Source organism: Moschus berezovskii, chromosome 24, assembly GCF_049115385.1.
Source record: "Moschus berezovskii isolate FMDL1 chromosome 24, NW_MosBer_1.0, whole genome shotgun sequence".
In the NCBI taxonomy this organism is placed as follows: domain Eukaryota; kingdom Metazoa; phylum Chordata; class Mammalia; order Artiodactyla; family Moschidae; genus Moschus; species Moschus berezovskii.
In genome coordinates, this window is record NC_142483.1 from 26217581 (window position 1) to 26231921 (window position 14341).

General features: G+C 38.7%; 1 protein-coding gene across 1 annotated transcript; it reads left to right on the forward strand.

Annotated features, from left to right (window-relative positions):
- Positions 1-1488: 1488 nt before the first annotated feature.
- On the forward strand, positions 1489-14057 carry KBTBD8 (kelch repeat and BTB domain containing 8). Its single transcript, XM_055414284.2, has 4 exons — positions 1489-1600; positions 2253-2463; positions 6890-8004; positions 10751-14057. The coding sequence occupies exons 1-4, from the start codon at positions 1585-1587 to the stop codon at positions 11212-11214; spliced, it is 1806 nt and encodes a 601-aa protein (XP_055270259.1). The 5' UTR covers positions 1489-1584; the 3' UTR covers positions 11215-14057.
- Positions 14058-14341: the final 284 nt, after the last annotated feature.

A 14341-nucleotide genomic window follows, 5' to 3' on the forward strand; every position in this document is an offset into this window, starting at 1 on the left:
AGTCCTGAATAACAAAAGTTAAATCAATTTCATTCATGCAGAACTGTGGATATAGGGTTATCAATGTCCACATATCCCAGTCCCAAAGAAACACCAATTCTTGTTAACTTGCACAGAATTATAATACTTTGAGCTCTAAATTATTCAGCTGAACTTGTAGGACAGAATTGTATTGTTTTTCCTCATTCTCTCTGTTCCACAATTACAACTTAAATTCCGAGATCCTTCATCAGGAGATTCAACTATTTGGTCTTCTCAGGGTTAGAAAAGCTATGCTCATGCACTAACTATATATCATCCAAAATTTCCTTCCTATTCGCTGGTAAGACGTCCTTACAAATCAAATATTTGGAAATAGCATTTCCAACGTTAGCTCATTTGTGCCTTACATTTATTTTTCAAATGTTAGCTACCTATAATGTGCCAGGCACCGTGTTAGATGCTAGAAATACGGGACAAGAAAATAAAAACATGTCAACATAAAACATTTTTGTTTTCTTTCAAAAGGCTTGCTGCCTATGAGGCAGCTAGAAAAGGAATTATTATTCACACATTACAGGTGAAGGAGCAAAGTGACCAAGAATTAAATGGTCTTATCTAAAGGCCCCACATTAGGAAGAGGGACCAGGGAGTCAATAATCGTCCCTCATATCAGGCTCAGGGCACTTTCCAGGATTTCTTCAAAGGAAAATCCAGACTACTTAGTATCTTCACCACTCAATTTACCAGGAGCAAAAAGGAAAGCGTCTTGAATCCCTCTGTAATGTTCATGTACTTTTAAAAGTGGAACAGGTGTTCCCCGGATGCTCAAGAAAAGCAACGCATTGAGTGGGAGCTAAAGATCCTGAGCAGCGGTTGTAACCAGGCCAATTAATCTGTGGAAACCGCAGCACTCAGCCAAGTCGATGCTGTTTCAGTTGGGTGTCACAGGTGACTCATCAAAGATGGCTTGCTTTTTGGCCTCCTGATATTTTTCTTAGGGGTGAGGTGTCAGATTTCCTTCCCATTTTTGGACCACAGCTCTCTTGTCCATTTCCAAATTTTTCTGGTTTCACAGCCCTCACGTGGACCCCCGCTTTCATACCGGAAGCGAGTCATTGGCAGGAGGTTTAGGAAACGAAGAACGAGGTGGGAAGAAAAAAAAAAAAAGAACCGGGGGCCTGGAGAGAGGCCTAAAATGGGGAAATTTGCACTTCAAGAGCTTTCCCTACCCCAGCCTCTCAGAATGACAGCTCTCCTCAGCCAGAAGACTACCTCTTCCGGCAGGCACTGCGCGCCCCACAGACACAGGCTGGCGGGCTCCCTGCTCTCCGCCTCCACCCAAAACAGCCAATAGAAATTCCGAGCTTGGGCCTCCACCCTAGACGGACCACGCGGGAGCGGGGGCAATAAAACTACATTTCCCGACGTGCCCGTGCGCTCCTCGTGGCCAATAGACCCCCTGATTTCGGAGCTTAGGGGCGGAGCCGGACGCACAGGTCACCCCATTGGCTAGGGACGGCTTAGAAGAGCCGGAACCCGGGAGAGAGAGAAGCGAAATGACATTTCCTCTTTAAATAGCTGGAGCCCGGGCCGCGTCTAGAAATGGCCGCGTCGGCAGGTGGGTCGTGTGGCGGCTAGGGAGGTGTGGAGGGGAGGTGGGCCGGGGGCCAAGTTCGGGCTGCGAGCTTAGGCGGCGGCGATGAGGACCGGGAGAGGAGGATGGAGAGGTGGACAGAGAGGAGGAGAGGGAGGATGAATGGCGTGGAGGGAGGTGGGCGGTCCGGCCGGACAGGGATGGGGAGGCCGGGTACCCGCCGCCGCTCCGACCTGTTCGCAAGGCGGTTGAGGAGGCACTGGCGGCCGCCATCCATCGAGCTTCCCCTGTGAGGCTCCTGCCCTCCGCTCTCAGCTCGGACGTTCTGGCTGTCGGCGGAGTCGCCGCAGACACCTCGCCTGTTCTGCCTGCGCGGTCTGTCGGCGAGCACGGGGCTTCGGGCTCGCCGGGCTCCGGGAGAAGCAGGCTGGTGTTTGAACTTGCATCGCACCTCGCTCTTTCCCATATCCTGTCTCGCGTTCTCATTGAGGGAGTCTATATACATACATGTATTTTTGTAGCGGGGAGAAAGCAAGCCAAGCAAACAAACAATCCCCAGCCCCATCCCACAGACAACAAAACAAACAAACAAACAAACACAAAAACAAAAAATAAAACCCGCGACGCCGAAACTGGCCCCGAACTTCTTGTGGTTGTACGATTTTTCTCCTCCTAGATTTAAGTAAATCTTCCCCAACACCGAATGGAATACCATCTTCAGACACAGCCAGCGATGCCATGGACCCCTTCCATGCTTGCAGTATTCTTAAGCAACTCAAAACAATGTACGATGAAGGACAGCTGACAGACATTGTAGTGGAAGTGGATCACGGGAAAACATTTTCCTGTCATAGAAACGTTCTTGCTGCAATCAGCCCTTATTTCAGGTATGATGTTGGTGGAAACCTCTATGCTGTCTGCACCAAGTCCCCCCGCTTTCTCCTTCAGCACTGCCCACTTCATTTTTATATTGAGATGCAACAATGAATGAAACTAATGCATTTGTTTCCTGAGAATAAATAACAGGACCTATTTTCTTAAGCCACCCTTTAAAAAAAAATCTGACAGATTCTTCTAGAATTCAGATGACTGGTTTTAAGTCAGTAAATATGTTTTTGTTTGCATGTTTCAGAAAAATCTAAAATTGCACTGCCCAATATGGCAGCCACTAGCCACATGTGGCTAAACTTCACTTATCTAAAATTAAATAAAAAAAAACTTCAGTTCCTCAGGTACACTAACGACATTTAAAGTGCTCAGTAGCCACACGTAGGTAGTGGTTGCCCGACTGTACAGCCCAGAAACAGAATCTTTCCATCACTGAAAGTTTTATTGGACAGTGCTGATCTGGAATTTGTTCCAGAAATTTATCCAGGATTTCTTTAGTGCATGTTAACTCTTTCAGAATTTAAAAATTAATAGCCTTTTCTTTTAAAAAAAAATTGCCCACTTAATGGACTGTTTTAATTCCATGATGGTAACAGCAGTGAAATAAAAATCAACGAAATACAGTTTCTATGTGTGTTAGGCCCCACACTAGTGACTATTTCTAAGACTTCCAGAAGTATTTTAGAGGTCAGTTTTCATTTTCATTTATATTTATCTTTATATATTATAAAACTTTGAAAAGTAAAATTTCAAAACTTGGGTCTAAAAAATAATGTCATACTCTAAGAAAAGATCAGTGATAAAGGCAATTTCCTGTTCAAGTTTAACTTTTTTTTTGTTGGAAGTGCTCACTTTAAGCCTTTTTGTTTTCAAAACATGGTGCATGAATGACTGTGAAATAATTTTTCTCAACCACACGGTAAGTGTATTTTTTCCTTTGGAAGGTGCTTACCTTTATAGGGCATATAGCAGTGTAATGTTCGAGACAGTAGTTTCTGGTTCCTTTTTCTCAGAATACTGGGTTAAATATAGTCACTTCAGTTTGATGTTTGTGATGTAACCATTTAGATTTGCATTGGATAGGCCATTGGACTATTAAGTATTAACCATAACAAGGGAGTGACCTGGAAAGAAAAAAGAAGAAACTGGTATACACAAAAGGTATGAAGTTTGGCCTCTAATAAAAATTGCTGGTGAGATTCAGTTATCTAGGCTGTCCATTCAATATGGTTAGGTCATTTATGTGTTTATATACGCTACAGTTACGCTTATCAAGCTCTAGGCAAAGCTCACTTTACCTATGTCACTTTATATAAATCTTTATAATCCTATCTCTACACTCTTGTTATTCCCCTTTTACATGTGAAAAAACTGAGGCTCAAAGAGGTTATGTGAACTGCCTAAATCATCTAACTAGTAAGTGGCAGAGGCTGGATTTGAGTCCAGAGCCAGGCTTCTTAGTCACTGTATAGCTTTTAAGGAACAAGAGTGGGTCCTCTTTAAATTTTAATTTACCGAAGTGTTAATTGTATATTAGATTTAAATAGTAAAAAAAAAAAAAAAAAAATGAAACTTTTAAAGTGAAAATATATATATCTCAGTGTAATTTTATATTCTGGCCTATATCATTTAAATATCATACTTGCTTAAAATTAGTTTTGAGGACCTGACAAATCTCTTGGAAAGAAGTATCCTACAGTAGATTTTCTTGCTTTCCAAGAAGTTAAGGAAATGCTTGGAAGACTTTCTAACCATAAGATAGGTGAAGTCAAATGAAAGTATTTGGCTAGAAGACTCAAGGATTATTCTCTTCTCACTTGACTAGAGCTTTTCGTACAGAAGTTTCTTGGGCACCAGTGTTGCACCTTATGTGAGATGAAAAAGTCATACTTAATATTTTCAAATCTTGCATCACTGATGGAAAAAATAGACTAGCTTGCAATCTGCCATGGTTGTTTCCTGATCCCAGAGACTTGTCAGAAATAAAATGTGTATGATTATTAGAAACATGTTGCTCAGGATTTTGTGTGAGGAAGTACTCCCACTTTATATAGATTTTACATAAAGAACATGATAGAACAGAGGGGAACTTGCATGTTACACTGCTGTGTGTGAGGCCAGCTTATTCAAGTCAGTAGAGTAGCTCCCTTGATAAAGGGTTATGTGGTAATGTTCTCTTTTGGGATTTAATCTTTGCATAATGAAGGGCTTTCTTTTACTCTTTAATTGGGACCTATATAACTGAGTGTTTCAGTCCCTAAATTGAAAAACCATCTCATACATTGGAACATTTAGTTTTCAGTCATTTAAGGAAAAAAAAAAGTCTGTAGGATATTAAACTTAAATTTTGCATAATAGAAGTAAAATTAGGACTCAAAGGATAGTTAACCCAGGAAACAAGCCAGGTCCAGGTACCCCCGTATACCTCCAATATTACATATTGCATTTTTGAATTAATTTCATGTTTTTGATGAAGACGTTAAAAGTGGTCTGAAAATCTTCCCACTCTTTTTTCATAACATCACACTTAAAATAGGAGAGGTCTGGATCTGAATAATCAAGTTTATCACCAGTGGTAGGTCAATATCTTCAACAGACATCTATTAAGCATTCCAGGGCATACCACCCTTTTCTCAAGAAAAGCTTTTGACCTTTTTCTAAGTTTAATTTTAAGAACTTCTTAGAAAGGTCCATGGGGTCGCTAAGAGTCGGACACGACTAAGCGACTTCACTTTCACTGTTCACTTTCATGCTTTGGAGAAGGAAATGGCAGCCCACTCCAGTGTTCTTGCCTGGAGAATCCCAGGGACGGGGGAGCCTGGTAGGCTGCCGTCCATGGGGTCACACAGAGTCGGACACGACTGAAGTGACCTAGCAGCAGCAGCAGCAGAAAGAAACATCAAAGGAGGGAGAAGACAGGCAAATGATGTTTATAAATGACTAGCACTTTAAATAAAAAGCTAGGCTTTTGACTTCTTAATGGTTTGGCCAAGAAAGTACCATGCTGTGCTGTGCTTAGTCGCTCATTCTGAGTCTGTCCATGGGGATTCTCCAGGCAAGAATACAGGAGTGGGTTGCCAAGCCCTCCTCCAGGGGATCTTCCCAACCCAGGGATCAAACCCTAGGTTTTCCTGCATTGCAAGTGGATTCTTTACCAGCTGAGCCACCAGGGAAGCCCAAGAATATTGGAGTGGGTAACCTATCTCTTCTCCAGGGTATCTTCCCCACCCAGGAATCAAACTGGGGTCTCTTGCATTGCAGGTGGATTCTTTACCAGCTGAACTACCAGGGAAGCCCTGAAAGTACCATAAAAGGACATTAAAAAAGAAAAGGAAAAGAAAGCTTGGTCTCAAAGACAAGAAACTGGAATTTTTGAAAACCAACAAAATCAGATCTACAACAAATCAGTTAATTCTTAAATTCTCTTTAGAAGCAGGCATTTTATTAATATTAACCCTACCCAGATCTTTATTTATGGCCTCCCAGGTGGCTCAGTATTAAACAATCCATCTGTGATGCAGGAGACAGGGGTTTAATCCCTGGGTTGGGAAGATCTCCCAGAGAAGGAAATGGCAACCTACTCCAGTATTCCTGCCTGGGAAATCCCAGGACAAAGGAGCCTGGAGGGCTACAGTCCCTGGGGTCACGAAGAGTCAGACACAACTGAACATCAATGAGGCTAACATTTTTATTTATAAATAGATAAAACTATGGTAACTTTGAGAAAATCAAGTATATTTCTTGATTTTCTCAAGCAAAAGTTTTCAAAATATCCAAGGATAACTGATGAATTGATGTGCTTTATATTCTTTATAATGATTAAGGAAGCATTCAAAGGATAATTATTTTAAAAGGGAGTAGGAAGAAAATAAGAACTTCTTAAGAACATCTTATTTTTCTAAGCTAAAGTTTTTTTAAAGATACATTTTGGGCACAGGTTGCCTTATAAATTTCCACTGGGTTATGAGAAGTTTTATTAGACAGTCTCTATATGCTAATGTGTCACACTGATACCCCACAGGTATTTGTAAACTTTCTGACTGACCTGGTGATTGAAGATCTTAAGTCCCTAAAGCAACTTGACCAGAAGCCTGGATAGGGCTCCAAGGAAAATAAGATGTCCTGGAATATGCCTTGCCACTTTTCAGTTTGATTTAGTTAGGTATACTCTGCTTTTCTCAGAGTTGGCACAAAGTGGACTCACTGGCCCTGAGAATAGGGTTTCTTTGAGATTAGCCAGATTAAATCCTTCTGCTAGATGATCAACTTTTATCCCTTTCCTGATATTCAGGATATCAGGAAACACATTAGGAAATGTTTTTCAGTTTCAAAAGGTGATCCTTGTGATAACTTTATGCTTTTACAAGCTTGCCACAATAATTTTTATTTGTAGTGCAGATAAATTCACCACTCTTTCCTTCCTAGATCCATGTTCACTAGCGGCCTTACAGAAAGCACTCAAAAAGAAGTTCGAATTGTTGGTGTTGAAGCCGAGTCGATGGATTTAGTGTTGAACTATGCCTATACCTCCAGAGTTGTTCTGACAGAGGCCAATGTTCAAGCCTTGTTCACTGCAGCTAGCATCTTCCAGATTCCCTCCATCCAAGACCAGTGTGCTAAGTACATGATCAGTCATTTGGACCCACAAAATTCCATCGGGGTCTTCATCTTTGCTGATCATTATGGTCATCAGGAACTTGGAGATCGATCTAAAGAATACATTCGTAAAAAGTTCCTGTGTGTCATCAAAGAACAGGAGTTTCTTCAGCTGACAAAAGACCAACTGATAAGTATCCTAGACAGTGATGATTTAAATGTAGACCGGGAAGAGCATGTTTATGAGAGTATTGTAAGGTGGTTTGAACATGAACAGAATGAAAGAGAAGTGCACCTTCCAGAAATTTTTGCCAAATGCATACGTTTTCCTCTGATGGAAGACACCTTTATAGAGAAAATTCCACCTCAGTTTGCACAGGCTATTGCCAAAAGCTGTGTGGAAAAGGGACCAGCCAGTCCCAATGGCTGTACACAGAGACTTGGAATGACTGCGTCAGAAATGATCATATGTTTTGACGCAGCCCACAAACACTCAGGAAAGAAGCAAACAGTGCCTTGTCTAGATATATTCACAGGAAGAGTGTTCAAACTATGCAAACCACCAAATGATCTGAGAGAAGTTGGAATTCTTGTATCACCAGATAATGATATTTACATTGCAGGAGGGTACAGGCCAAGCAGCAGTGAGGTATCCATTGACCACAAGGCAGAAAATGATTTCTGGATGTATGACCATTCCACCAATAGGTGGCTTTCCAAACCGTCCTTGCTTCGAGCCAGAATAGGCTGCAAACTGGTGTACTGCTGTGGTAAGATGTATGCAATCGGAGGGCGTGTCTACGAAGGTGATGGGAGAAACTCCCTAAAATCTGTGGAGTGCTACGACAGCAGAGAGAACCGCTGGACTACTGTTTGCGCCATGCCTGTTGCAATGGAGTTTCATAATGCCGTGGAATACAAAGAGAAGATCTATGTTTTACAGGGTAGGTGCCTAAGTGGTTAAAGTATTTATTGGAGTAGTCTGTTCTTTAAGGGAATAGTAAAGAAAATAAAATTTCCAATCAAAAAAGGCAGGTACTTTCAAGTTCCTAAAATGATCATGTAAGTTTTTTATGTTCTTACTGTCTTTTGAAATCATGTGACATAAGTATTTTTGAAAACTTTTTTTTCCCATAAATAATAGTTCAGCATTTGAGAAAAACTATTTCCATGCCATTTTTAAGACTTTAAACAAGGAAGCAAGTTTGATACATGACTTTTTGCAGTTGAATGATATATAATCAAGGGATGGTAGCAAGTATTCTTCTTATGGAACTTACTGGATTAGTTTAAAAGAGAAAAAAGAACAAAGCCTCAATTGCAGTTGTACTATTCAGTTGCCAAAGAATTTTGTATGAAATCTTATGATGGCAAAGGTTATGAAACTCACTTACAAAGAGTTTGAAATCACACTGTTCAAGATTTTAATTTCACTGCAATTGATGTTGTCATCCATAATACAGTGTTTTCAATTTTTTTTCACTGAAAAGTTTTGAGATGTCATCTTTTTAACATTATAAGATGAGAGGGATGGTAATATACTTAGCTTAAAATTTTTTACTTAAACAATTGAAGACTGGTACCTTGGTAAAGATACCAGAAAGAGGAACTGAGTAACAGTAAATAAGATACTTGATTCAAGGTTCTGATTTGTGCTAATATTTTCCTTGAGTTTGGTTTCTTTTCCTTGTGTTTAGTTGCCTGAATGCTGAATACAGTATTGACAATACCAATATCCTTCTTCTTTTGCATTTCTTAACTGCTTATATATAAATGCTTTTCCTTCACTACTATAAAAAAAAATAAGGAAAGGGGTGCAAGTTCTGTGTAGATACATACGATTTTTTAGTTTTTTTTTAGTTTTGTAAGTTTTTTTTTTAAATGTTCTTTGCTGTAATCCTTTATTTGACTTAAAATTTCTTAGAAATGCCTAAACCCATTTGTTTAAACTTCAGTGTAAAGTGAATTCTCCAGAGAGAGTAAGGGATACTCTCTTATGCCTCATTTTAGTTGAATGGAAGCCTGGGATGATGTAGGTTTGTTGGTCTTGCCAAAAAATGGATTATCTGAATGGATGTAAAATCTATCAAGATTGGTTAGATAGGGCTTCCTGGGTGGCTCAGGTGGTAAAGAATCTGCCTGCAGTCCTGCAGAGCCAGGCTCGATCCCTAGTTTGGGAAGATCCCCTGGAGAAGGGAATGGCTACCCACTGCAGTATTCTTGCCTGGAGAATTCCATGACCTGAGGACCCCAGTGGGCTACAGTCCATGGGGTTGCAAAGAGTTGGACACAACTCAGCTAGTAACACTTTCACTTACATGGTTGGATAGGTTATATCATCCAATATGATGAAGCTCTCTCTTCATAGATTTTTGGTTTTACTGGCTAAGCAGTTATTTTTTAGTAGAGATAGAATTAATTAGAAGACTCCCAAATGGAATGTAAAGGTTGTATATTAATTTAAATACTAAAGCAAAGTAACAGTGAATTAACAGAATTTCAGGGTTGGAATGAACATTGTTTAATCAGATTGTATTTTATATAAGACAAATCTGAGGCACTGAGGGTTTTAATTGCCCATTACTGGTTTTAGTTTATTAAAGTCGACTTTAGGTTTAAAAATCAACTTTTAAAATGTATTATCTTTCCTTTTTATAAGAAATTTGTAGCGAGGTAGTTCATGATAAAAAGTGTTCATTCCTGTCTTCTTTGTTAAGAATCCTGTTACTTTTTAGTCAAAAAGCATAGGGAATATGCAGGCAAAAGCTGAGAGTTTAACAAGCTATTTTATGAAAACCTGGATTTTTTCTGCATCATCTTTATTAGGTAGGCAGTTATATTTATCTATAGCAGTTAACCTAGTTCAAAACAGTTTTCAAGGGGAAGATCAATTTAGAAGTAGGAAATTCTGACCTAAACAAAGCCTCTTTATATAAATAAACTTGACGTGAATAGTCAGAAGATCATGCCCTACTGTCAGTGGCTATTGGAGTATCATTTAATCTGATCATAAAGGGTTCAGATTTTCATATCAAAGATTTTGATTCTTTCAAATCAAAGATTTGAATGTTATAATTAGCCAAGCTCTTGTAAATCTTCACCAGTTTAATTCTTTTAGACATTTTCACATCGGCAGTGTGACTCAGCACACCTTTTCATTGTCAAAACAGAATGGAAACTGCCTCATAGTCAATTCCATAAATGATGTGCATGTTTTCTATCAGCTTAAGGTCATATTTTCTCCTCTTGATATTTGTCTTTGCCTTATAGCAACACTAAAGTAAACACATTAGTGGCCCATAGACACAAATCTGAACAATTCTATGTACTACCTTAAAATTAATTAACTAGCACATAAAATTATAGTGGCTTATTCATGATTGAACCTATATTCATATTTTGATCTTACTGGCTAACCATTAGTAATAATACTTTTTACAAGAGCTGGCTTAAAATCAATTTTCTGAAATACCCAGATATTTGGATAGAGTAAATGAAACCAAGCTCTTAACCCTTATACTGCCATCAAGCCAAAGTAACTTCTCACCCTTACCAGTCTGAACACCCCAAATCAGGTTGATTCTGTTATTATGTTATGCCGTGGGATGTAGACGTTTGAAGCTATCTTATATTTAAATGTTCATATTCTTGTTTTCTTTTCTCTCTCTTTTTTCCTTTCTCTTTCTTTAGGAGAGTTTTTCCTCTTCTATGAGCCTCAGAAAGACTACTGGGGTTTCTTAACCCCCATGACTGTGCCTAGAATCCAGGGCTTAGCAGCTGTATACAAGAACTCTATCTACTACATAGCTGGAACCTGTGGAAATCATCAGCGGATGTTTACTGTAGAAGCCTATGATATTGAGCTCAATAAGTGGACTCGTAAGAAGGACTTTCCATGTGATGAGTCCATAAACCCATACCTTAAACTGGTACTTTTCCAGAATAAGCTCCATTTATTTGTTCGAGCTACTCAAGTGACTGTTGAAGAACATGTCTTCAGAACCAGCAGAAAAAATTCCCTTTACCAGTATGATGATATCACTGACCAATGGATGAAAGTGTATGAGACCCCAGATCGCCTCTGGGACCTTGGCCGGCATTTTGAATGTGCTGTTGCTAAACTGTATCCTCAGTGTCTTCAAAAAGTACTTTAATTAATGGCAGGCCTTAGTGAGCTCACCGGCATCTTGTGCTGGAAGAAACTTAGTCTTTCAGTGATAACAAGAAGCGCTGTCAGTATTTAAGAAAGCTGAAGAGAGTTTACACGTGGAGATGGGTGCTGTTTAAGATGAGTATAGGGAGGGATTTCTTTTCATCCATGTGATGTTTTCATTTCAGTAAGCAAAAGGTAACAAAGTGCAATTATCAGCATTTTTTTTCTGGTATAAAAGTAATCACATCATTCTAGAATTGCGTGATGAATAGTCACTGAGATACCAGATGAATTGACAACTATGCACTCTTAGAAGAGCAGATAGGGTACTATGGATTAGAGACATCCAAAATAGTTTGATGTGACTTTTTATTTTAAATACGGGTAAAAATTTGAGGCAATATCACTAGGACTTTAGCTGTGACCTCTCTGCTACAGAGACGCACTAACTTAGATCCTCATTCTGAGTATGTGTATATTTTGTGTACTATTTTCACGTGTACTGGATTTAAATGTGTTATTAGAGTAGTTTGAAGGGAAAACAAATCAGTCTCAGAAAGAGCTTTGAGTTGGATTGTTTTATATTTCCCATGTTGCTTTAAATTAAGCTAAAGTTTTAAAGTAGTTTTGTGTTGACAATTTTTTCAAGTGCTAACACTGTCTCATTTTTTTTTTTTTAATTTTGAGAAGGGCTCAAATTCACAGGTGGCTGGTGCTAGTATAAGTTAACTCATGTGTAAAGTTAGGTATATTTCAAATGTCTGAGCCTATGCTTACCTTTCAAATTGGTATGTTAGTTTCATGGCCATAGTACTTGACCTGCTGAACTCTTGTGATTTCACAGGATTCTCTACTTACATGATGGCAAGCTATGGCTAGTTACTGGTCTAACTGGATTCAATCTGAGAATAGTGAAAAGACTATTACCCTCATTTTGCACTAACATGGGCCATTTTGTCGCCTAACCTCCTTTCTGTCCTCTACCTGTCCATTCATTATCGGTACAATGAAAGGTAACTTATTTGTCTTCTGCCCAGAGCAGAATGTGAAGTTTTAACTCCTACTTTTAAAATTCTGTTTTCCAGAAACATAAAACTTCTGCAGTAGTCTCATTTAATGTCTTTTGCATTACCTATGACAATTAAAACCTCATTTTTAAAAAAGTTTTTGCACTTAACAGTTATGAATAGTTTTGCATTGAAAACCTTTGTTCTAAGTGCAGGTGACTGAGAAGGAAAAGTGTGAGTGAATAGAACCATAGCATTATAGGTAATAAATCATTTTTCATATTTAACTGATTAATTTCTAACAGAAATACTCACAGAGAGGACAAACCAGCTCATGTGTTATACCTAAGGCAGATATTTAGATCAGTAACTTATTTTTTACTCTTCCTGGAATAACTAATAAAGGATATAAGTATAGCCAGAGTCTGTCCTTAACTGGAACATTTTGATTCCCTTAAAGAAAACAAACTGGCACAGTTTGTATTAAAAACTCTTGCACAAATTGTAATGTGATACTGTGAAACAAATCGAAAACATTGCCTCTTTGCATCACATACCTCGTTTTTCGGAAACTTTCCAAACTGCTTGTCATAGCCCTCTACAAGTAGGGAATGTTTCCTGAAGCCGAATTAAAAGTGGACAGCGTTTAGAGAATTGACATTTTAAAATCCAGTCTTGGGAAGCTGGGTACGTGCTTTCTTCTTGCTGGCCTTGGTAGTATGTCTATAGTCTCCTTATTGACTGTCAACTAATCACCTATTTTTCTTTTTCTCAGTTTTTCTTTCTCTTCGGGCTGTTTTGGGGCTTTTTCTGTGAGCATTTTGAAGCATCTTCACCGTGATACATTGCCAAGGGGAGGAAAAACCAAACAAACATTACAAGAGATGTTCCCGTAATTTATTTTTGAAAGCTTTGTTGCTTCCTGAGACTTCCTGCCGCTTTTTGACAATCTCCTGTATTTAGTTAGAACACTGTGTTACTTGAAAACATGACATTAGAACATTAACAATTTACATGTGCCGTGTGATGTACAGGAGTACAATGTGCTGTGGTTAATTCTGCAGTCGATTTATTCTATTGATCTGCACAACAGTTGATCCTCTAACAATTGATCCTATAACAGTTTATATTGAGGGTGTGATCTAAGGATAGTGTGTCAAAGCCAAGGTTTAGAATTTGCTATGGAAGTATCAATAGAATATATATTGAATTTTGTATGAATAACTATTTGTTTAAATTATATAGCTGGGATATTTTGCCACTTTTCAGATGATTTCAGAAGAGGTTCTAGAAAACTAGGATTAGTAATATGTGTGGGTCTGTGTGTAGATATTTAAGGTACATTTGCTTAGTATGATGAGAATATAAAAGGCATAATGGGTACTATAGAATTAAAATAGAGGGTGATAGATGCCAGTCCCACTTGAGCTTTGTTTTTGCATTTGAAGAAAGTATGTAGCACTTTCCTATGTATTTTTTATACATTGAAAACTGGATGTGGTATAACTATGTTATAGGAAAGTAGAAACTGTATTCTTTATTTTCCATCTTTGTTTTCTGTTATCCTACAAAGCTGATGCTTAAGCATCAAACTGATTTCACTGGTGCATGAGAGAAAGTGGATGTGATCTTGCAGGAAATCAGATTTTCTACGTGAAACAGTTTAAAATGGCATTCAATGTTCTGTGCTCAGGTATGTAGTTAAGTACTGTAGTCCTTTGGGGGCAAATGTGTAGATATTTTTAAACATTTTGCCATAATTGCACAATTTTTTGCATTTTTACCTGATGGCATTGTTTCTTGTAATAAAACTTTTTCTGACTGAAAGTTCCATTGTCATAAATTGATCTCTGACCTAGCGAGTTTGGAAGAATTAAAACTTGGTGAAAATCATGTAATACCTTTTATCGGGAATTGGAGGAGATTTTCATCTACCAAATGCTTGGTCTCTGGTACAAAATGAACAAGGTAATTCATAATGCTTGAATAATGCTCTTGAAATTCTGAAGCAAGCTCACTCATCGGTAGCCCCTTTGTTGAGTGGTTCTGCCCTCAACTTTTGGTGTCCCACTCCTCTCTCTCACAATTCATGTCAACCCATCAGGAAATCCTGTTGCCTCT